Source organism: Pectinophora gossypiella, chromosome 27 (genome assembly GCF_024362695.1).
Source record: "Pectinophora gossypiella chromosome 27, ilPecGoss1.1, whole genome shotgun sequence".
NCBI lineage: Eukaryota > Metazoa > Arthropoda > Insecta > Lepidoptera > Gelechiidae > Pectinophora > Pectinophora gossypiella.
In genome coordinates, this window is record NC_065430.1 from 2,010,446 (window position 1) to 2,033,845 (window position 23,400).

General features: G+C 40.6%; 1 protein-coding gene across 1 annotated transcript; it reads left to right on the forward strand.

Annotated features, from left to right (window-relative positions):
* The first annotated feature begins 75 nt into the window (after positions 1–75).
* On the forward strand, positions 76–21,157 carry LOC126378891 (F-box/WD repeat-containing protein 11). Its single transcript, XM_050027386.1, has 12 exons — positions 76–212; positions 2,905–3,021; positions 3,670–3,778; positions 9,994–10,180; positions 11,733–11,868; positions 12,658–12,786; positions 13,503–13,694; positions 13,829–13,972; positions 14,514–14,704; positions 15,599–15,716; positions 18,373–18,556; positions 20,870–21,157. The coding sequence occupies exons 1-11, from the start codon at positions 171–173 to the stop codon at positions 18,550–18,552; spliced, it is 1,545 nt and encodes a 514-aa protein (XP_049883343.1). The 5' UTR covers positions 76–170; the 3' UTR covers positions 18,553–18,556; positions 20,870–21,157.
* The last annotated feature ends 2,243 nt before the right edge of the window (positions 21,158–23,400 follow it).

Below are 23,400 nucleotides of genomic sequence, written 5' to 3' on the forward strand. Positions count from 1 at the left end.
CATACTACTATTAATTTGTCGGCTGAATAAACAACAATCTTGTGCCACAGTCACTAAAAAAATAGTAGTGCTTGACGTCATGCGAACTATGAGTATTTAGCGACTGTGATTTCGTTATTTTACGGTGATTTTAGTAGACTTTTATTGATGTTTTTAGTGAAATAGCGAAAATGGAGACTGAAAGGATGATAGAAGATACAGCACCACCGCAGGTATGGCTCTGTAATTGTATTTAGGGCATAGCAGTAATGTCATGGGTGCTCCGCCATCTTTGGACTAAATCTTCGAAGGTTTGATCTATATTTTGGTGTTTTATGGCGATACAAATACCAAATTAAGTTATTGGTTACACTTTTCAGTTACAATCTTTATTTAGACGCGTAAAATACATGAACCTTCGGCCTAAGTAACTTTGCTGAGGTGTAATTTTTTCTCTTTTCTGCATTGCAGTCGTTTCAAATAAGTCTTTTTTGCTTTTTGCTTCAATCCAAAATTGTTTATCCTCATGCACCCGACGTTAGCAATGTCGAAAAGCTCCCATTAAACACGAAAACATGTTTATTTACGCGAAATAACGTTGAAATCAAGACTGTTAGTTACTACGGTATTTCCACTTATAAAATGAAGTAAAACCCTGTAATTTCTCGTAAAAAACCCAGGTAAAGTCTAGTTAGATTCCTTATATACGTAATGAAACAAGAATTTGGTATAAATTTTCGTTATTTGTGTATATAAAGTTGTTGTTCCACTTTCGTGTTTTTATTTCATAACATTCCTGACTATTGGTAGTCTTCATATAACATTCTTTGATGACACGTAACATTCATGTTATGACAGTTATGTTCATGGCTAAGTCTCGTTTTTTTTTATAATTAAACACTTCCCACCTTACAAATTAAAAAAAAACCAGGGATGAACTTGGGTTTAAGTATTTGACAATCCGATTATCATACAATTCGACTGAACTTTGCTTGGCTGTCAAATATTAAAACCCACATTCATCAGTCCAGTGCTCAGAATTTACCTGTTCGGTAGTTTACCTCGAGGAAATTAAACCGTTTAATTGTATTGCATACATACTACATACTTAAGAATAAAATAAATTTATTGCCAGTAACAATTTACGGTTTTTAACACTTTGCTGAAGAATAAAACACATTAGGTTGTCATGAACCCTGAAAGTATTTCTAAAAACTGCTCCATTGAATAGGCTCTTAGTAACGTCCTAAAAAAAGTACTCTTAATGGGGGCAAAAAACGAAGTAATAGGCTAGTTTCCAACTAGTCAAAACAGTAATTTTTTACTAAACATCAAAACACAAAATTACTATGGAGTTAACGGCTTCCGTGGTCCAGTGGTTTGAGTGTTTGGCTCACGATCTGGATGTCCCGGGTTCGAATCCCGGTGGGTACCTACATATCATGAAAAATCACTGTGATCCCTAGTTTGGTTAGGACATTACAGGCTGATCACCGGATTGTCCGAAAGTAAGATGATTCGTGCTTCGGAAGGCACATTAAGCCGTTGGTCCCGGTTACTACTAACTGTTGCAAGTTTTCGCTAGGTTCGCTAGGATTCGCTAGGGTGCAATGCTGAGGAAAAAATGAAATTATTTACGATATCACATTAAAAACCTCAAAAATAATAGTATTTCTCCACTACTTCATCATCATCATCATCAGCCGTAACATATAAACCTTCCTCTTGAATCACTCTATCTATTAAAAAAACCGCATCAAAATCCGTTGCGTAGTTTTAAAGATTTAAGCGTACATAGGGATATAGGGACAGAAAAAGCGACTTTGTTTTATAGTGAGTTAATATTACATTTTCTCTCAGTAAATTCCCTGAGTCAATTCTTTCCTAAACCTTGGTTTCCTTCCTTTAAACTCATTCACATACATACAGGTACAGTGCAGTCAAAGTTATCAGTTTTCCGATGTTTTATAAATTGCTGAATAATTTATAATAAATAAATAACAAGTAGGTATTTTGCGAAGTTGAAACTAGGGAATGTAATCCCGACTTGAGATCGCAAATTCGAGATCCCGCGGGATTGGAAATATCAATCCCGCGTTATCCCGACATTTTCGGGATCTCGCCTAGTTTATAAAAAAAAATGTAAAGTGACGATGGCTGAAAACGATGAAAACTGTTTTTTGTGATACTGAGGTTAATTAAAACAAAATATTTTTGGACAGAAAACAAAAACCTTTATTCTTCAATCATCATCATCATCAGCCCATTAACGTCCCCACTGCTGGGGCACGGGCCTTCCCTATGGATGGATAGGGAGAACGGGCCTTAAACCACGCGGGCCCAGTGCGGATTAATGGTTATTAACGACTGCTACTGCAGCCGGGACCAACGGCTTAACGTGCCTTCCGAAGCACGGAGGAGCTCGAGATGAAAATATTTTTTTGTGTGGTCACCCATCCTATGACCGGCCTTTCCGAAAGTTGCTTAACTTCAACAATCGCAGACCGAGCGCGTTTATCGCTGCGCCACCGAGCTCCTCACCTTCAATATTACTAACTAAATAATTAAGTTTTCTTTGCAAAACAGCATAATCAAAACCATAAGTATAACTCAAGGACATTCGCCTGGGATCTCTCGCCTAGGATCGAATTTCGAATAGGATCTCGTCATATTGTGCTTCGGGATTGATTCCGATAATTTAGACGAGATCTCGCGAGATCTTTCCTTTTTTAAAGGGTTGTTTTAGATTTGTGCTTAAAATTGACGTGTGTCCCTTAAATTTTATGCTTGTCGATCACCCGTCCCTTTCCTTTTCGACGGATAAGAAAATGACGGATGTAACTTAAAGTAAAATTAGGAGGCGCCTGCAGGAATCGGGGCCATTGTATTGATTAAAAATAAACGTTTTTATTATTATTCTTGCAGGTGACGTCACTCACATCTCTGGACACGGGTGTCCGTCCCGCGCCGAGCAGCCCCGCTTACGCGGCGGAGCGCGACGCCTGCCTTAACTACTTCACCAGATGGAACGAGACAGACCAGGCATGTTATGAATATTATTTTCATTGTCAGCCTTCAAGCGTGATGATTATGATGATACACCCGTATTCTAAGATTTTCACTCGACCCTTCCTCCACTCGACTCTTCCTCCACTCGTCCCTTCCCCCACTCGTCCCTTCCCCCACTCGAGTCTTCCTCCACTCGACTCTTCCTCCACTAGACTCTTCCTCCACTCGTCCCTTCCCCCACTAGACTCTTCCTCCACTCGTCCCTTCCCCCACTCGAGTCTTCCCCACTCGACTCTTCCTCCACTCGACTCTTCCTCCACTCGACTCTTCTTTTTTAAATTCATGAAAATTTTAGTTTTTTTTTATATTTTCATTACCATACTTTTGCGACGGAAAATTCCACTAGATAACTACTCAGAATCATGGTCTGAATCATCTCACAAAGTTTTCGTTACGATGTCACTAACACCCGGTATAGCATAGCATATAAGCATTATTAAGTATTACGGTACCTCCACCAACCCGCATTGGAGCAGCGTGGTGGAGTATGCTCCATACCCCCTCCGGTTGATTGAGGGGAGGCCTGTGCCCAGCAGTGGGACGTAAATAGGCTGTTTATGTATGTATGTGTATGGTAAAACATGTTTCTTCGGAGTGTCCTAACGCGATCTCCACTGGCAGGTGGAGTTTGTGGAGCAGCTGCTGGCGCGGATGTGCCACTATCAGCATGGACACATCAACGCGTACCTGAAGCCTATGCTGCAACGGGACTTCATTTCAATGCTACCCAGTGAGTATGGCAAGAGTATCAGTGCTGATTAATATTTATTTATTTATGTAATCGTTAACAATTTTTACATTCTGTTCGATATTATATATAATAATAATAATCCATTTAACATATTTAAACATTTCATGACAAGAACATAACAATTTTACATATACAAAAATAATTAATAACATCAAATTTATAGCAATTAATAATAATTTAAATAGCAAAAACAAAGTAACAATGTCAATGAATTGAATTGAATTAAGCAATAATGTCAAAATTTCAAACATATTTATATTTAAGGATGTCAAGATCAATAAAAAATATATATATATATATATATATATATATATATATATATATATATAAAATAAATAAATAAATTAATACAATAGTGTCATGTTAATTTCATAATCAATTTTCATTGTCATTATAAAATTCATCAACTGTGTAGTAACACTTCTTCAAAAGATATGACTTAAGTTCTACTTTAAATTTTCTAAGATCAGTTATGCTTTTTAGATATATAGGAAGTTTATTGTATAGCTTTACTGCATGATACTGAGGACAATGCTTAACTATAGTTAAACGTGGATTAAATATGTATGGAAGGTCTTTCCTCCGGGTTTTCAAGCGTGCGTGTTATTATTATGGCAGACAGAAACGCTTCCAAAACGGAGTTTGTTTGTTTTTAAATGTTCTTTATTTCATCATAAGTACAACTTAATTTGATAACATGACACTGTCTTGTTAGCAAAAATCTTAAATAATTAACAACGTTTATCAGGCTAATAACACCTATTAAAACTTATACTATGAATGTTATCAATACTTTTACAATGTTGTGGTTTCAAACTTTAAGGAAGACAAGTGAAGGGATTTGCTAACATAAACATTTCAGATAATGTTTATACATACTAGTGTTAAACTTACAAGTAACAGAATCAAGCATACGATCTAACATAGTGTAACTTTATAAAGGATCAAATTAATTTAGGTAAGTAAATTAAATAACAAAGTTGCTTAAGATCAAATTTCATATTTATATTTGTGGGTAATTAAATAATATAATAGCCGAAAGTGCTAATGCATACTAACTCTTATTGCATAAGGAGAACAGATTAGATTAGTAAGCGGTAACTAATCACCACGAAGATGTATTAGTCACACGTAGTGCGGGTGACTCGCTGACCGGTTCAGATAGGAAATAGTGATGGGGTAACCTGTATCTCTTGTAAGTATCGATATAGGGCAAGGTGCAATAACGACTTCTGCCAATTGCTGATATTAAAATATTTGGATGTTTTGGGTTATTTTTAATATAAAATTTGAATGCTAGTTTAGTAATAAACTCTTTTATAGTAGGAAATTTAATGGAATTTTGTAATTTTTTCAGGTTAGTGTAAAAAGGAGTATTGTAAGATATTTTTAATGCACGATTTTGTAGTTTTTGTAATTTAAGAATATTGGAGATACTGGTAGAACACCACACTGGACAAGCGTAAGTGATACGAGGCCTGATTAGTGTCGTATAGAGGCGTAGTTTTGTGAGCGGGCTAAGATTCGCCCGCCTGTTAAATATAGGACCTATCATATGCATTGATTTTATACCTTTAGCACGTAGTGAATCTATGTGAATAATCCAATTTAATTTGGTATCAAAATTGACCCCTAAGTACTTAACACTAGGACGCCATGGTACTTTAAAGCCTTTAATCGTGATTTGCCTCCGTGGGGCCCTTATTTTACGTGTAAAGAAGATTGCTTCCGTCTTGGTTTGGTTTAACTTTAATTTCCAATTTTCAAAATATGTTGTAAGAAGTTCTACAGACCAGTTAAGTCTGGTAATGATATCATCAACATCACCAGACGTCGTGTAGGTCGCCGTATCATCCGCAAAACACGCCAAATGGGTATACGGTTGCTTCGGTATATCATGCAGATAAATGTTAAAAAGGAGCGGTCCTAGCACTGACCCCTGAGGCACACCGGCTGGAATCTTGAGGTCATAAGATCTGGTGCCGTCAATATGAACAGCGTATTTACGATTTTCTAAATAGGAACAGATCAGTTTGACAAGGCTGTTAGGTACTTCAGCTTTCATCATCTTATGAATCAAACCTCTGTGCCACACAGAGTCAAACGCTTTCTCAATGTCCAATAAGACCATGCCAGTAGACATTTTAAGATTTAAATTGTGAGCAATATGTTCGCTTACACGAGCCAGCTGTTGAACAGTGGAATAACCCTGCCGAAAACCGAATTGTTCCATCGGGATGAAGTGATTGCTCACTTTTAAGAGACGTATCGCAATAATTTTCTCAAAAATTTTACTCAGATTCGGTAGTAAACTAATTGGGCGATAACTTGTTGGAACAGTATTATCTTTTCCTGGCTTGATAATAGGTATCACCTTTGCAATTTTCCATTTAGATGGGAAGTAGCAGTGCGTAAAACAGGCATTAAATATTTTAGTAAGCATGACTATGCATTTTTGAGGTAAATTTTTGATTAAAATACTATCGATCATATCAGTTCCCGGGGCTTTATTTGTTTTTAGCTGACGGATTATTTTACATATCTCATTAGGCCTGCATATGAACGGTACCCCGACATCACAGCTGCTGTGAAGGTGACGGACAGAATCTTCTACAAGTTTTTCGATGTTAGGTTCTCGCCAAGATGTAGTAAGAAGCATGTTTTGATAAAAAGATTCCGCTAATACATTACATTGTTCTTTTGTGTTAGCAGTAGTGGTTCCATCTGGTCTTTTTATAGGAGGAATACATACATTTTTATTATTTGTAAGTTTTGTAGTAAAGCGAAAGATATCCGAGCTTGGATTGTCAACCCTAGACAACTTCCGACACCAGACGTCATCGTTGTGTTTCTTAATACAATCCGTAATCCTAGATTGCTGATAATTAATACGAGTCCGGAGATGTTTGCGGAAGTTTTGATCATTACAGTTTTGTTCAAGTCGTCGTAATCTATTCTTTTCTTTGATTTTTCTTTTAATGAACCGAGGTAATGACTTTCTATTGATATGCGTAGTCTTTAACGGAATGTTTTGTTCACGCGCCTCAGACATATTGCAAGTGAGATCGACAACGGCTCGTTCGATGTCTTGAGGAGAACGATAAGTATTTTGGGTAAGTATCGTTTTACGATTAAGATATTTACGATAACCCTCCCAATCAGCTCTCGAATAGTCAAAGCGGGTTGTAGGCTTACGTTCAGTAAGGCCATAGAGGGTGAACCCAACCGGCAGATGATTGGAAGACAATGCTGGCACTGTGCTCAATTCTGAAATGTCATAGATGTTTTTAGTAAGGCATAAATCAGGAGTAGATGGGCGTAATTCAGGCCTGTAATGTGTTAAGGTGAACTTAGCGGGAGCACAAATAGTATAATCGTTTTCAATCATGTGGTTGTACAACACAATTCCACGCTTGTTTGAATCTAGACAATTCCAAGCTGAGTGTTTAGCATTAAAATCACCCATGACTAACACATGATTACTCATGTTCATAATATTGCTTAAATCAGCTGGAAGTAATGGAGAATTTGGTGATTGATAGATAGATATGATAGTGTAAATTTTGCCAGAAACAGTGAGTTCAATAGCAACAGTTTCCAGATTATATGTCCATGGCGATTGAACACGCAAATGCTGTATATTTGATCGAACAAGAATAGCTGTTCCACGACCGTGGCCATTAGGGTGCTTATCTTGTCTGTGTAATACGAATCCAGGCACACAAAGATTGCAATTTGAGGTTAATAGGGTTTCATTGATGGCGATAATATCAATAAATAAATCACCATCAATTAAATTAAGTAGTTCATGAATTTTGTTTCTAATGCCATCGGCATTCCAGTACATAACATTTAAGTTGTTATTTTTAGACATATCGGCCAAAATGTTTCAGAACTAAGATAACCTTATCCATAAAAGTTCGACAGCTAGTGAAGTGATCTTTTATGTCTCTTAAAATACTACAGATTTCTAAAATCTCCAGGGCACCATTAAACTCCGTCTCCGAAACTCCTAGGGTTCTTGGTTCAACCGGTTGCGATGTTTTCATTAACTTAGGCACTCGCCATGCTGAGTTAGCTTGAGTCGTTTTCGAAGCATTATCTAAAGAGCTAACATTAGGAGCAGTTTCTTCTGATTTCGAGGTACTAGACTTTCTTTGACGAATTGAAGGCCAATGTTCAACATCATGTTTGAAGGGCTCTTGTTCCGACAATAAGTTTGTCCGTACGAGCGGGGTTTTTGGTTTTGGTACATTTTCAAGGTATTTAAGTCGTTCAGGACACTGTCTGTAATTTGCGGGGTGCTCGCCCTTGCAGTTGCAGCATTTAGCTGGAGAGGAGCGGTCATTTTTTGGGCAAACCCTGGTTGCGTGCAATTCCGTACATTTGACGCATCGTTCCGTTAAGTTACAGTTTTTAGCTGTATGCCCAAAGCGTTGACATCTAAAACACTGGGTCACAGTATTAGGTGAGACCTTATATTTTTGTATCTGTACAACACAGTTGCATAGATATTTAATTTGTTTGAATTTTGCGACACTAGCACTTCCAGGTGGTAAGGTAATGAGGTAAGGGCAGGTTTGCGTTTTGGAGGTCTTTGATTTTAACTTAGATATCTCAGCCTTGTCAAAACCAAGCACTTGGAGCTCTTCTTTCAAGTATTCATCCATGTCGGAATCCGGCAATCCATAGACAACGACCTTAGCTGTTCTCTCTTCTTTGCGAGAAAAGGTGTGGTAAGGAACATTGACAGCTAACAATTCCGCTTTGAGACTTGTAAATGCCTTTACATCATGACATTGTAATGATACTTTATTATTTCCTTTATAGGCCATGTGGTATTTGTTGGTACCCTTCGATATGGTATCTATTATTTTAGTGTGGGTCCAGCCTTCCGGTATCTCCATAATAATAGGAGGTATTCGGGAGCTTTTAGGCTTGTTCAAGGAGTCGGAATAAGGTTGAGATGAATCAGCGATGTGATCAGCAGCAAGCGAACTAAACCTATTCTCATTGGTAAAAGATGAACGCTCACCAGTAGTATACAGATTCGATCTTGCTGGCTTCTTCGGTATTTTCCATGTGTCAACCTCGCAGTCAGCTGGTCTCTTGAGGCTCTCGGTAGAATTAGTCCAAAACGGAGTGCTCAAATCAATAGCGCGAGCACCTTGGTTCACTCGCATGGACGAACTTCACGAGTACCTTGGAATGAGGACAGTTAAGCAAGAAATTGCCACCACTACAAGGCTATACAGAGATCGAATTACTCATCACCAAAACAAACTGGCCCGGAGTTTAAGTGACAACCACTATATGAGACGCCTCAAAAGGACGCACATATGGGATAACATACAGTAGCACCTTAATGAAGGCAGCCTTCTAATGAGGGGGCCTGTCCTGCATGTTAATAAAACCAAGTCGACCGATCGCACAAAAATGGGGCACAGGGCAAAAATAAAATATCCTGCGTGGATCATATATCCAGCTGAAGCTCCCCTAACCAAGTCTCTGCCGCATCAGTCACACAATGCAGCTCGGCTATACCACCTGGGAACCGGTGCAGAGGGCACTCGTTCACAATGTGAGATATGGTTTGATCCGGGTGACCACATTCACAGTATGGCGACTCCTTTAAGCCCCATTTATGTAGGTGATGGTTTGACTTTCCATGGTTGGTCCTACAGCGGTTCAGTCGGGTCCAGGTTTTTCGTTTGGAGTCAAAGCCAGGGACCTTCCGCGAGGGATCCTGAATAAGGTCCGAATTTGTGCCGTCGAACACGTGCAGTGCTGATAAGAGGTGGTATTCCCACTACTCTTGCTGCTTATGCAGATCTATATCTCTTCTTCTATCGTGTGGGTTGTGACGTGGATTACCAACCTCATCAACCCTGGTGTCAGGGTTACTATACAGCCGCCAAAGACCCCTGACATGGCTCATGTACCGATTATTCACTTACATCAGTAAGTAGTAACCGGGTCCAACGGCTTAACGTTCCGAAGCACGGATCGTCTTACTTTCGGACAATCAGGTGATCAGCCTGTAATGTCCTAACCAAACTAGGGATCAGAAAGTGATTTTTGTGATATGACCCCACAGGGATTCGAACCCGGGACCTCCGGATCGTGAGCCCAACGCTCAACCACGGAAGCCGTTACTGGCGTGAATTTACGCAAGTTTTAATCTCCTTTTCCAGAGAAAGGTCTCGACCACGTAGCAGAGAACATCCTGTCATATTTGGATGCGAGTTCGTTATGCGCCGCGGAGCTGGTCTGCCGGGAGTGGCAGCGTGTTATCTCTGAGGGTATGCTGTGGAAGAAGCTGGTGGAGCGGAAGGTGCGCACCGACTCCTTGTGGCGCGGCCTGGCCGAAAGGAGGGGCTGGTAAGTGTCACTAAGTTAAGAGCCACGCTCTTGTCGAAGTAGCATTCTCCATGCTACTTTTTAGGGTGGTTTCCCTCTTGCTTTCGCCCCGCAGTACTCTGTCTGACGCGAGTGGGATGGCGCCCAGAGTAGTCTGTTTCAAAGGACTCCTGTCCTCTGACAGTTACTGCTGCCCTCTGTCAGGTTCCAGGTTACAGTCCCTGTGACTTGCCCCTTCCATCCTGCATTGCTCCCGATGGCTCCCATCTTCGCTTCTGCAACCTTTGAGGTCTTCACCCGTGTCCCTACGCTATACCCCGTAGGTCGAAGTCAACCATCTTCTCACTCTGGCCTACTGAAGTACAGGCGCCCACCACAGCGACAAGGACGCGCCGAACAGGAATTGCCCCAGTGGAGGGCAGAGAAGGTGACTCTGTCCCCTCTGGGGCCGGGTTAATGGTCTTGTATGGACCCAAAACCAATCCAGTGAGTGTGTGTATAGTGAGTGGGGCCTAGTGAGTGTACTTTTTTAAATCAAATGGGTTTAAAACTATCCAAGTCAGACCTTAGGCTACAATATATTATCTCAAGTTATAAGAAGAAATTATATTTTATGTTGTTAAAAATAAATTTCAGGAGTGACCATTGAACTTGGCACCCATTTAGAACTCACTTCTTTTGTCGTTGAAGTCAACCAAGGCATAGGTATATCATAAATAATATAGAACTTGGCTCTCATTTCTACCGGGTGAGAGCCTTCCAGCGCTCCCCATTTGTCCGGCCAAGTAGTTAATGCCATCTGCGGCACATCTACAATATGTCACGTCAAAAAAAGTCTCATTTCACATTTGATAGATAGATAGATAAAATACTTTATTGAGCACAATGGACACAAAATACAGAGATAAGGACAACATATACAGAAAAACACAACAGGCGGCCTTATTGCTCCAGCAATTTCTTCCACGCAACTTTTGGGTACAGGAAAATTTGTACACATTTATGTTTTTGTTGGGATCTTAAGTGTAGTTTTTCACTAACACAGTTGGCTCGACCGTTATAGACGGCGATACGGCACATCTACTCGTATTGCATTGGCCTAACAGAAGGTTCTCGGTGAAGTGTGGCTTAGTTCATCTTGCGATGGATGTACCTCTGACAGCCCAAATTGGAATATAGTCGTTTATTTATTATTTTGTTTATTTATTTATTTATAAAGGTACATACAACATTACAGTGTAACCCAATGCCCTGTATGACGAGAAAAATAATATATATAAAAACTAATGTATGAATGGTAGGCTGAATGAAACGTAACGCAAAGGTGTGAGAAAGAGAGAGCGAGGAGTGAGCGAGAGAGAAGAGAGGATTGCGGAATGACAGGGAAATGGCGGACGGTTTTTTTTAAAGAGGATAATGGAGAAGAATATATAATGGTTTAAAAATAAACAAAGTTAGAAATAGTAATCGTTTTCTTCAAGCCCTATCCCACACTAATACAACATAAAATAAACAATTAATGAAAAAAGAAACAAAAAGTCGTGAGCTTATGTTGTTTTTTTTTCTTTGTCAGGATCCAGTATCTGTTCAAACCGAAGCCGGGCTGCCAGCATCCGTCACACTCGTTCTACAGACAACTATACCCCAAGATCATACAGGATATACGCTCCATAGAGGACAACTGGCGTATGGGACGACACAATTTACAGGTACAGTAGTGTCAAAGAATCAAGGACACCCTATTAGGTTACTTTGTGAAAAGTACTTTGTGTTAGTCACTTTGTGAAAATCGCTTTGTGAGGATATGCGCTCCATAGAGGACAACTGGCGTATGGGACGACACAATTTACAGGTACAGTAGTGTCAAAGAATCAAGGACACCCTATTAGGTTACTTTGTGAAAAGTACTTTGTGTTAGTCACTTTGTGAAAATCGCTTTGTGAGGATATGCGCTCCATAGAGGACAACTGGCGTATGGGACGACACAATTTACAGGTACAGTAGTGTCAAAGAATCAAGGACACCCTATTAGGTTACTTTGTGAAAAGTACTTTGTGTTAGTCACTTTGTGAAAATCGCTTTGTGAGGATATGCGCTCCATAGAGGACAACTGGCTTATGGAAAGATACACTTGTGTCAAAGAATCTAGGACACCCTGTGAGGTTACTTTGTGAAAATCACTTTGTGTAAGTCACTTTGTGAAAAACACTCTGAGGATATACGCTCTATGAGGTTACTTTGTGAAAAGCACGTTTAGAAAATCACTTTCTGTAAGTCACTTTGATAAAATCACTTTGTAAAAAGCATTGTGAAAATCACTTTGTGTAAGTCACTTTGATAAAATCACTTTGTGAAAGTCACTTTGTAAAGAGCACTGTGAAAATCACTTTGTGTAAGTGACTTTGTGAAAAACACTTTGCATAAGGCACATTGTGTGTTTGTTTTTGTATGAAGTGTCCGGTGTGTGCCTTAACTTATAAAACTGTTCTTCATTCCAGAGGATTAACTGTCGGTCAGAGAACTCGAAGGGAGTGTACTGTCTGCAATACGACGACAACAAGATAGTGTCCGGTCTACGAGATAACACCATCAAGATATGGGACCGAAAAACTTTGCAGTGTGTAAAGGTGAGTGTCATAGCGGGCGGCCTCCGTGGTCCAGTGGTTTGAGCGTTGGGCTCACGATCCGGAGGTCCCAGGCTCGAATCCCGGTGGGGACAAATCACAAAAATCGCTTTGTGATCCCTAGCTTGGTTAGGACATTACAGGCTGATCACCTGTTTGTCCAAAAAGTAAGATGATCCGTGCTTCCGAAGGTACGTTAAGCCGTTGGTCCCGGTTATTACTTACTGATGTAAGTTACTAACATGAGCCGTGTCAGGGGCTTTTGGCGGCTCAATAATAACCCTGACTCTAGGGTTGATGAGGTTGGTACTCCACCTCACAACTCACACGATAGAAGAAGATATAGAAATGTTTTATTGCGACCTCATCAACCCTGGTGTCAGGGTTACTATTGAACCGCCAAAGGCCCCTGACATGGCTTAAGTAACGACTACTTACTTACATCAGGGGCCTGTTTTATAAAACTTACAATTGTAAATTACAATTACAATTTGATGTACATTGCGGAGTGTGTGATCACAAATATTTTACAGTTTCACATTAACTGCGTAATGAACATCAAATTGTCGTTGTAATTTACAATTGTAAGTTTTATTAAACAGGCCCCAGTAAGTAGTAAGCGGGACCAATGGCTTAACGTTTATTTCTATGTCTAATGTGATCTTTTTTTTTTGTTTTTTTTAAAATGATGTTTTGTAATTGTTTTTTTTTGTGACCAGGAGCTCCAGGGTCACACGGGCTCGGTGCTGTGCCTGCAGTACGACGAGCGCGCCATCATCTCAGGGTCGTCAGACAGCACCGTGCGCGTGTGGGACGTGGCCACGGGCGCCATGCTCAACACGCTCATCCACCACTGCGAGGCCGTGCTGCACCTGCGGTTCTGCAACGGCATGATGGTTACGTGCAGCAAGGTAATAGGCTTCCAACTACTCAAATTCAAATATAATAATAATAATATTGTAGGGTCACTCTGGATATACTTGGGGCAACTCTGGATATACTTGTCTATCTGGGTATATGTTTACAAGTTACCTTTTGTCAACAGGACCGTTCAATAGCGGTATGGGACATGTCATCGACGACGGAGATAATGCTGCGTCGCGTGCTGGTCGGCCACCGCGCCGCCGTCAACGTGGTGGACTTCGACGAGAAGTACATAGTCAGCGCCTCTGGGGACCGCACTATTAAGGTGAGGGATGGGGCCACTCGGGATATACGTGGGGCAACTCTAAATAATGTGCGGCAACTCTACATATACGTGGCGCAACTCTAAATATTGTGGGGCCACTCTAGATATATACCTGGTGCAACTCTAAATAATGTGGGGTCACTCTAGATATACGTGGGGCAACTCTAAATAATGTGGGGCAACTCTACATGGGTAATTCTATATACGTGGCGCAACTCTAAATATTGTGGGGCCACTCTAGATATATACGTGGGGCAACTCTAAATAATGTGGGGTCACTCTAAATAACGTGAGGTCATTCTAGATATACGTGGGGCAACTCTAAAAAATGTGGGGGTCACTCTGGATATACGTGGGGCAACTTTAAATAGTGTAGGATCATTCTAGATATACGTAGGGCAATTCTAAATAGTGTGAGGTCACTCTAGATATACATGGGGTCACTCAATATATACTTTAGTCCACTCTATTTCTCTTAGTGCAGTACCAGCAGCCAGGCGAAGAGACGGGGTAACAAAAAAAGAAAAATCTACCTTTTCAGGTGTGGAATACCTCGTCGTGCGAGTTCGTGAGGACCCTCAACGGCCACAAGCGCGGCATCGCGTGCCTCCAGTACCGGGACAGACTAGTGGTGTCCGGCTCCAGTGACAACACTATCAGACTGTGGGACATAGAGTGCGGGCAGTGCATCCGCGTGCTCGAGGGACACGAGGAGCTCGTGCGGTGTATACGGTGAGTGAGTCAGTGGCAACACTATCAGAGTTGAGTGAGTCAGTAACAACACTATCAGACTGTGACTCACTCAGTGACGACACTATCAGACTGCGAGTGAGCCAGTGTCAACACTACCAGACTGAGTCAGGCAGTGGCAACACTATCAGGCTGTAAGTGAGTCAGTGGCAACACTATCAGATTGAGTCAGTCAGTGACAACACTATCAGAGTTGAGTGAGTCAGTAACAACACTATCAGACTGTGACTCACTCAGTGACGACACTATCAGACTGCGAGTGAGCCAGTGTCAACACTATCAGACTGAGTCAGTCAGTGACAACACTACCAGACTGTGAGTGAGTGAGTGGCAACACTATCAGACTGAGTCAGTCAGTGACAACACTATTAGGGTCGAGTGAGCCATTGACAACACTACCAGGCTGTGAGTCAGTCAGTGACAACACTATCAGGGTTGAGTGAGTCAGTGACAACACTATCAGACTGTGAGTCACTCAGCGACGACACTATCAGACTGTGAGTCACTCGGTGACCATACTATCAGCCTCGTGTGTGTAGACGATTGAAGACTAAGCTATGTCCGAGGGGGGGTAAGATAAACCTAGCTCCGACGCTAGTGGGGGATGGAGATATTATTCCTTATTATAATTAAACTTATTAGCAGGACTAGGGCCCTGTGCTGGGAGGTTTTCTGGCCACGTCTATCCCTCAGCGTTACAGATTCCGATGTGGTAGTAGTTTTACAGCTAGTTACATAATATGTAATTTAATTAACGTTCAAAAAGTGCTAACTTTGCAAGCCAATTTTGAAAAATAAATATTTTTGATTTTTTTTTAATTTTTTTGAATGTATTATTCCTTATGGTATGAGCACGTGTTCCATGTGCCCCGCCAGGTTCGACAACAAGCGCATCGTGTCGGGCGCGTACGACGGCAAGATCAAGGTGTGGGACCTGCCCGCCGCGCTGGACGTGCGCACGCCGCACCAGGACCTGTGTCTGCGCACCCTAGTGGTAACTATACATTACGTCGTGACGCATATTAGCTCTTCACCTGTCAAATTGCTCGTTCTCACACATACAGGGGCCCCGATTCCTGCAGACACCTAATTTTATTTCAAGTTATACCCGTCATTTTCTTATCCGCCGAAAAGGAGAGGGACGGATAATTGTTGACAAGTTAATTTGAAAACGAATGAATAACCCGGGTTTATGTACATACATATGTAAAAAAAATAATAAAAAAAAAAAATAAAAAAAAAAACAAAAAAAAATTAAATGAAAATAAAATAAATAAAAATAAATAATAAATAAATGTATGTAAGAATAACCCGGGCGAATAAAATAGGCATCTCGCTGGTATGCAATCCGTTTGACGTGCTGTCTACTTAACTCTGTCGGGTTATTGGCCGATGTAAAATTTTTAGACGGTTGTTTTAGATGTCTGCTTACAATTGTCGTGTATTCCATAAATTTTATGGCTGTCGATTACCCGTCCCTTTCTTTTTCAACGGATAAGAAAATGACAGATATAACTTAAAATAAAATTGGATGGCGTCTGCAGGAATTAGCAACCAATATGTAATTTAATTTATGACGATCAAAAAGCGCTGTGTAAGCCAATTTTGAAGAATAAATATTTTTGAATTTTTGACCGAACCGCAGTGGAGCAGCGTGGTGGAGTATGCGAGATAATTATGCAACTTTTCCTAGTATCAGAAAACGGCAATTTTATAGGTGAAGACCTAATATTTATATAGGGATGTTGAGTTGGGGTTGAGCGCTGAATTTGAGGGTTTGAATCCTAATAGGTTAGTTTCCAACTAGTCGATTACTACTTTAGCGGCGACGATGTGCTGCCGCCAAAGGATGTTTTCGAAGTACCGAACAGAGCATAGTACCCCGCTAGCCACAAGTTGGTAGTGTGACTAGGGATCGACGATCCAACAGTGTTGTGTTGGAAGTTGTATATATGCGTCTTGCTGTGTAAACTTCGATAGCGCGTTTCACGACTGCTTGAAGACTGCATTATTGAATGTGGCGCCATCTGTTGCATGTGGGCGGAACTAGGTGGTCAACTAGTTGGGTCCGCCACACTACTAACAAAAGTCGGACAAGCCATGGTATAAGACCAGGTATGCTCAAAGGTGACAGCTAACATTTCAAGGTTAGCCCAGCTGACGTCATCCGACCCGGTGTTGCCATTTCGTAAAACATAACTTACTCACAAATTTTGAACATTTAGTAAAAGATTTACTTAAAGTTTTAATGATTTTTATATATGAGATAAGTAATAGTAATTAAATACATTAGTCAGTAATTTACTTTTCAATAATAAAATTTACGTCCTTAGAATGTTGGAGATACCAATTCAATGGTAACACTTACGTCATCAATGGGCTAGCAATGGCGGCTTGTTATAGGATTGAGCATACCTGAGGGCTTAGCACCGTAAGGCTGCGCCTCCATTGCAGCGAAGATGTGCAGGAATCGACCAATCACCATGAGAGAGAGAGAGTGACAGAGCGTTTTCGTTTTTTGCTCTCTCGAACGCTGTGATTGTTGAAATCCGCACATCTCCGCTATTCTCCGCCCATCTCCGCGGCAGTGGAAACCCGGCCTCAGCGAGCGACTCTTTCTCGCCACGACATACATCACTCGTCACTCTTTCACAGTACTGCACAGAAAGAGACAGATGATCTCAGTCTGAGAGAGTCGCGTGCTTACGGTGCTAAGCCCGCTGGTCTTCTTATAAAGCCACGGCGTGCACCGCCGATTCTAGCGCCGATCCGCGCTCGTACATATAGTTTTGCAAACGCTCCTACAACAAGAGCTGTTTCCTTATTGAATGAAATATTCGCACACCAGTCGCATGCCAACATATTTCAAAATAGTGTATCTGTGTTTCGGTAAACTGTCTTGTTCCTTAGTGATAAATTAAGGATCGAAAGCAGTATTAAAATGTAAAATGTAATAAGTACCTATCTATGTTAATGTAAAATTTAATGCATCCTTTTTGTCTAACATATAAGTGCTTTGGCGTTAGCTGTAAGCTTATATTGTGAAATTGAATAAATAAATAAAAATAAATAAAAAAAAAATAAAGCTGGGGCTGGGGAGGCGGTTGCGTGAGAAGGGCCATGATCCGCGTTCCGGATCGTTTTTGGTTCAGCGCATTTCACTGGCTGTTCAACGTGGAAATGCGGCCAGTTTAATGGGTAGCTTTGAGCCGGAGGCGGTCCGGGGTGGGCTTCTGGAGTAGGTAGTTTTGGACGAAGCCAATTGTGGTTTTGTTTTTGTATTTTGACGAAGCTTGTGCGGATTTTATTATGTATGAATTGAATATGCTTTCCCTTATTTTATTTTATTAATATGAATGTTGGTACTGACGAAGCCTGTGGTGGATTTACATTCTGTTTTTTATTATTATTGTTTATTTTTATTTTTTTAATAAATATTAAATTTCTGAAATATAAAATAAATAAATAAATAAAAATAAATAAACATAAATAAAAATTAATAAAAATAAATAAATGATCGTATCTACGGCGGTGGTGAATCAATGTGGCGACCCTACCCCAGCGCTCGACCCCCGCCCACCCGCCTCGAGCCCCCCGTAACCGAAGCGAGAACAACCATTTTGTTTGACCCGTCCGCGCCAATGCTCCAGGAGCACACGGGCCGCGTGTTCCGGTTGCAGTTCGACGAGTTCCAGATCGTGTCGTCGTCGCACGACGACACCATCCTGGTGTGGGACTTCCTCAACTACGGCGCCGCCGCGCCGCCCGCGCCCGCGCCCGCCCCCGCCCGCGCCCGCACGCCCGACCACGACCAGGACCTCTACGACTAGCTCGGTACGTGCAACTACATTTTACTAACAACATAAATGGGTCGTTCTTCTTTTTTATCGACAATGATCCGTCCTTCGCTCTGCTATAACATAGCATGTTTTAGAATTTTATTTAATCTTTCCATTGTCCAAAAATATAGTTATCTTATTATACTTAAAATACTAGCGAAATACTAATCGGTTCCTCGATTAGTGATTAACGTAGCTTGGTTGTTTTTCACAAAATTCTGTGACAGAGTGGTAAATCGAAATGCTGTCTCCGATGAAAAGGGCCACTCTGTCACAATATATTTTGCAATGCGCCTGCAAGGAACAGTATATTACCAAGATAAAGAGAAACACTAAATACTCCTCTACAGACACATCTCTATATGATGTTTTTTAAATATTTATTGCCGTTATAATGAAAGATGTTAAATCCGATATAACGAGAAAATGACTTCTTATTGTCGATAAAAAAGAAGAATGACCCAAATACAGTTAGAATCGTCCCACAATAACTCTGCATCACTTTTTAAATGGTCATACTGAAAAAATAGATTTTGGTAACCCTTTTGAAATAATAATAATTTATTTATTTATTAAAGACAATACAGATCCATTTATTTATTAGTACAATTTACTTAACTTATGTTAGTACCTTATAACTAGAGGGGATTTGACACGCTTTATGAGGTCCAATATCAGAGGGCTGTCACACCTATTCAATTGCAGCCAGGATTCCATTGCTACTAACTCGCATTCTGTTCAGCGGTTTTTTTGCGCCAGACAGCGTCAAAACCATCCACACCCGCCCCCGCGAACATAGCCGACGCGCTGCAGTAGCGAGGCAGCCGCAATAGAGCCCTGAATGCGTTATTGTATTGGATACGCAGAGCATTGTACGCTTTTTGAATATATTTGGCCCACAAGTTGCTCGAGTACAGTGACGTACATTACATAAACAGCCTACATACGTCCCACTGCTGGGCACAGGCCTCCCCTCAATCAACCGGAGGGGGTATGGAGCATACTCCACCACGCTGCTCCACTGCGGGTTGGTAGAGGTGTTTTTACGGCTAATAGCCGCGACCAACGGCTTAACGTGCCCTCGAAGCACGGAATCATCTTACTTTTTCAGACAATCAGGTGATTCAAGCCTGAAAAGTCCTTACCAAACAAAGGACAGTCTCACAAAGTGATTTCGACAATGTCCCCATCGGGAATCGAACCCGAACCTCCATCTACATTGTTTCAGCCTGAGAACATTTATACAAACAATTCATTTTAACAATAACTTAAAACTATTATTTTTCTATTGACAGCCTCCGTGGTCTCGTGGTTAGAGCGTTAGGCTCACGATCTGGAGGTCCGGGTTCGATTCCCGATGGGGACATTGTCGAAATCACTTTGTGAGACTGTCCTTTGTTTGGTAAGGACTTTTCAGGCTTGAATCACCTGATTGTCCGAAAAAGTAAGATGATTCCGTGCTTCGGAGGGCACGTTAAGCCGTTGGTCCCGGCTATTAGCCGTAAAAACACCTCCACCAACCCGCAGTGGAGCAGCGTGGTGGAGTATGCTCCATACCCCCTCCGGTTGATTGAGGGGAGGCCTGTGCCCAGCAGTGGGACGTATATAGGCAGTTTATGTATTATTTTTATAAGCTTTAAACCTCTGTGGTCCAGTGGTTGAGCGATGTGCTCACGATCCCGGAGGTCTCGGGTTCGATTCCCGGTGGGGACAAATCACAAAAATCACTTTGTGATCCCTAGTTATGTTAGGACATTACAGGCTGATCACCTGACTGTCCAAAAAGTTAGATGATCCGTGCTTCGGAAGGCACGTTAAGCCGTTGGTCCCGGTTACTAATTACTGATCTTAAGTAAGTAGTCGTTACATGAGCCATGTCAGGGGCCTATGGCGGCTCAATAATAACCCTGACACCAGGGATGATGGGGTTAGTAATCACCTCACAACCCATACGATAGAAGAAGAACAACAAAAAAAAACCGGTTCTTACCGCGTTTAAAACAGGGATATGAGACTCCCGATATTTCGACACTGTTGCAAGTGCCATGATCACGGGATGACTGATGAACTATCTATCTTCAAATCTATCTTTAAAGATATTCCATAAATTATAATTATATTTAATTATTAATTATAATTTTATAATTATATTTATGTCTTATAATTATATTTAATTATTAATTATAATTTTAAGTTATGTTTACCTTAGCTAAATTTAGGTAAATTATAACTATACTATGGCACTCTTTATTCTTATATCTTCTTTTCCATTTCTTTTGTCTATTTAAAAAATAAAAACTTTTTTCAGGTATACATAACAAATCCATATGAGACTCGTGTATTATAGACATCGCGACATCGTAGCGGGGAGGAGGGTGAAGTGAAGTGGACAGTGAAGTGAAGTGAACAGTGAAGTGAAGTGACTGGTGACGCAATGTAGTGACGTAAGTGGTCACTAATGCAGATCTTAATAATCGTGGACTTACTATTATAATAATAATAATTTAATTACTTTTTTTATTAATGTGTTATTTTAGGGACGTTAGATGTTACCAATGTATAGAGGAAGGTGCGATAGGCGTGGCTCTCTTGAAATTAGCATTTTTTTTTTCAATGTGGTACTTTCCAATCGGCGTTCCCCAAACACACGATAGATGACGTTGTTCACTTTTAACGTGATAATTACCTATTTTCTCATAACTGGGTGACATAATTATTCAAAAATGTAATGTAATGGCAGAGACATAAAAAACTAATTGTTGCTTGATATATGGATTAAATTATGTATAGAATGATGTTGCTACCTATATTGCTTCTCTTTATTTTGATCGGAATAATAATGGGTGGAAGTTGTAATTGTACCTTGGTGTTATAAAAAGGGTCATCATTTATACCCAAAAACAAAGATAAAAGATGCATTATGTCTGTTATCCATGAAATTAGAAGTTTGAAAGAAGAAAAAACTTGACCACGCCATCTATCGTGTTTTTGGGGAACGCCGATTGGAAAGTCCCAAATTGTATGTCATTTCGGTGGCGTATTCCGAAAGTGTCAGCAACACCCCAGACACCATACAAAAATCTCCCTAACGCGTAAGTGGGAGTGAAATAGAAAGTGCGCGCTCCCTCACCCCTTAGCGGCCATTTAAGACTAAAGCATAGAATAAGGAATAATACTCCGTATAGAACGGCAACTCTCCGCTCCCCACCAGCGGCTGAGCTAGGTTTACCTCACCCCCTCACAGTTTAGACTTGAATCGTATGGCGTCAGACTTCACACACACAGACGCGCCTGTACGGTAACGTCAATGTGTAGTGTCTGTGAATGAGATGTTTTATGAAATGTCCGCTGTGTGACTGAAGTAAGACCCAGAGGGGGTGAAGTCGACGCCAGTTACGACATGCGGGAGGGGGGGTCCGTTCAATACGAAGTAGTTATTCTTCATTAAATAGAAAGTCTAGATTCAAAACAAGCACTGATGACCGTCTTCAAATGTAGGAATAGGACTCCGACAGGGCTAACATATGCGTAACGTGATAAAATTATCTATCGATTCAATAAATTTTGTCGAAATCAATGTAGGGAGCGCTGGTAATTATAATAAAACCCCACACAAATAATTGAACGAACTGTATTACGATATTAAATTACAAGATCCAAACATTGAGACGCGACCATAAATGGTAGACTATTACGTATGTCCCATACAATCGATATGTTTACTTTTCTCCCTAACATGCGTGCCGTGTGGTTTTGGTCGTATTTTGACAGAACGTGACTTATTTGGCTTCACATGTCAATGACCAATCGACATAATTATATCGTCCGATAAAATGACCGTGACAACTTTTATCACGTTGCGTTAGGCCGCCCTACAGTGCTGCCTTTAAAAATCTTCAAATAGACTGATGACCGTATTCTAAGATGTTAACTCGATTCTTCCTCCACTCTGCCTCAGCTGAGCATTTTGGTATTTTAAATAGACATTTACGCCCTCGACTTGAGGACTTTACTCACTGGAGTCGAGCATGTCATACTGCTAGGGTTGCCATCTCTAAAATTTGGACAACAGGACAAGACGCGTGAAAGCCCCGGATTTTAGAGTCCGAAAGCCGGACTTGTCAACAAGATCTTTTAAATATATTCAATGTAATAAAAACAGTCGAAAATGTCATGGCCTTTTTTATTCATTGATTATTTTAACAGTACCTAGCATCGAGACAAACCATTGCAGGCGCCTGTTTAATAAAACTTACAATTGTAAATTACAATGACAATTTGATGTACATTGCGGAGTGTGTGATCACGAATATTTTGCAGTTTCATATTAGCTACGTAATGAACACCAAATTGTCATTGTAATTTACAATTGTAAGTTTTATAAAACAGGCCCCTGGTTTAGCTATGCTATGCGTCAAAACTGTATACTCAAAGTTTAATTAAGTAAATAAATTAAAAAAAGAAAAATAAAACAGAATCATATTACAATTTGTTACAAATTGTTTATATAAATCAGCTTTTTTAATTCTTGAAATAAGAAAACAAAAGCTTATTAAAATATTAAAACAAAAACATATAAATATACTTGGTTGTGAATATACTTGGTTCGTCGGTTGATCGTGGTGTGCGTGCGAGCATAGTGCGTGTACGCGGGCGGCTCAATTTTTTTTTTAAACCCTGTCTACAAATGAAACCTTCCCCGGACGCTCCGCGGATGCCCTCTAAACTAGGACAAATCTAGGGAAATCCGGACGGGTGGCAACCCTACATACTGCCAACATATTAATACGAAAGTAATGACGTCATTCGTCTCCTTAACTTCAGTGGAGTAAGCTAAGT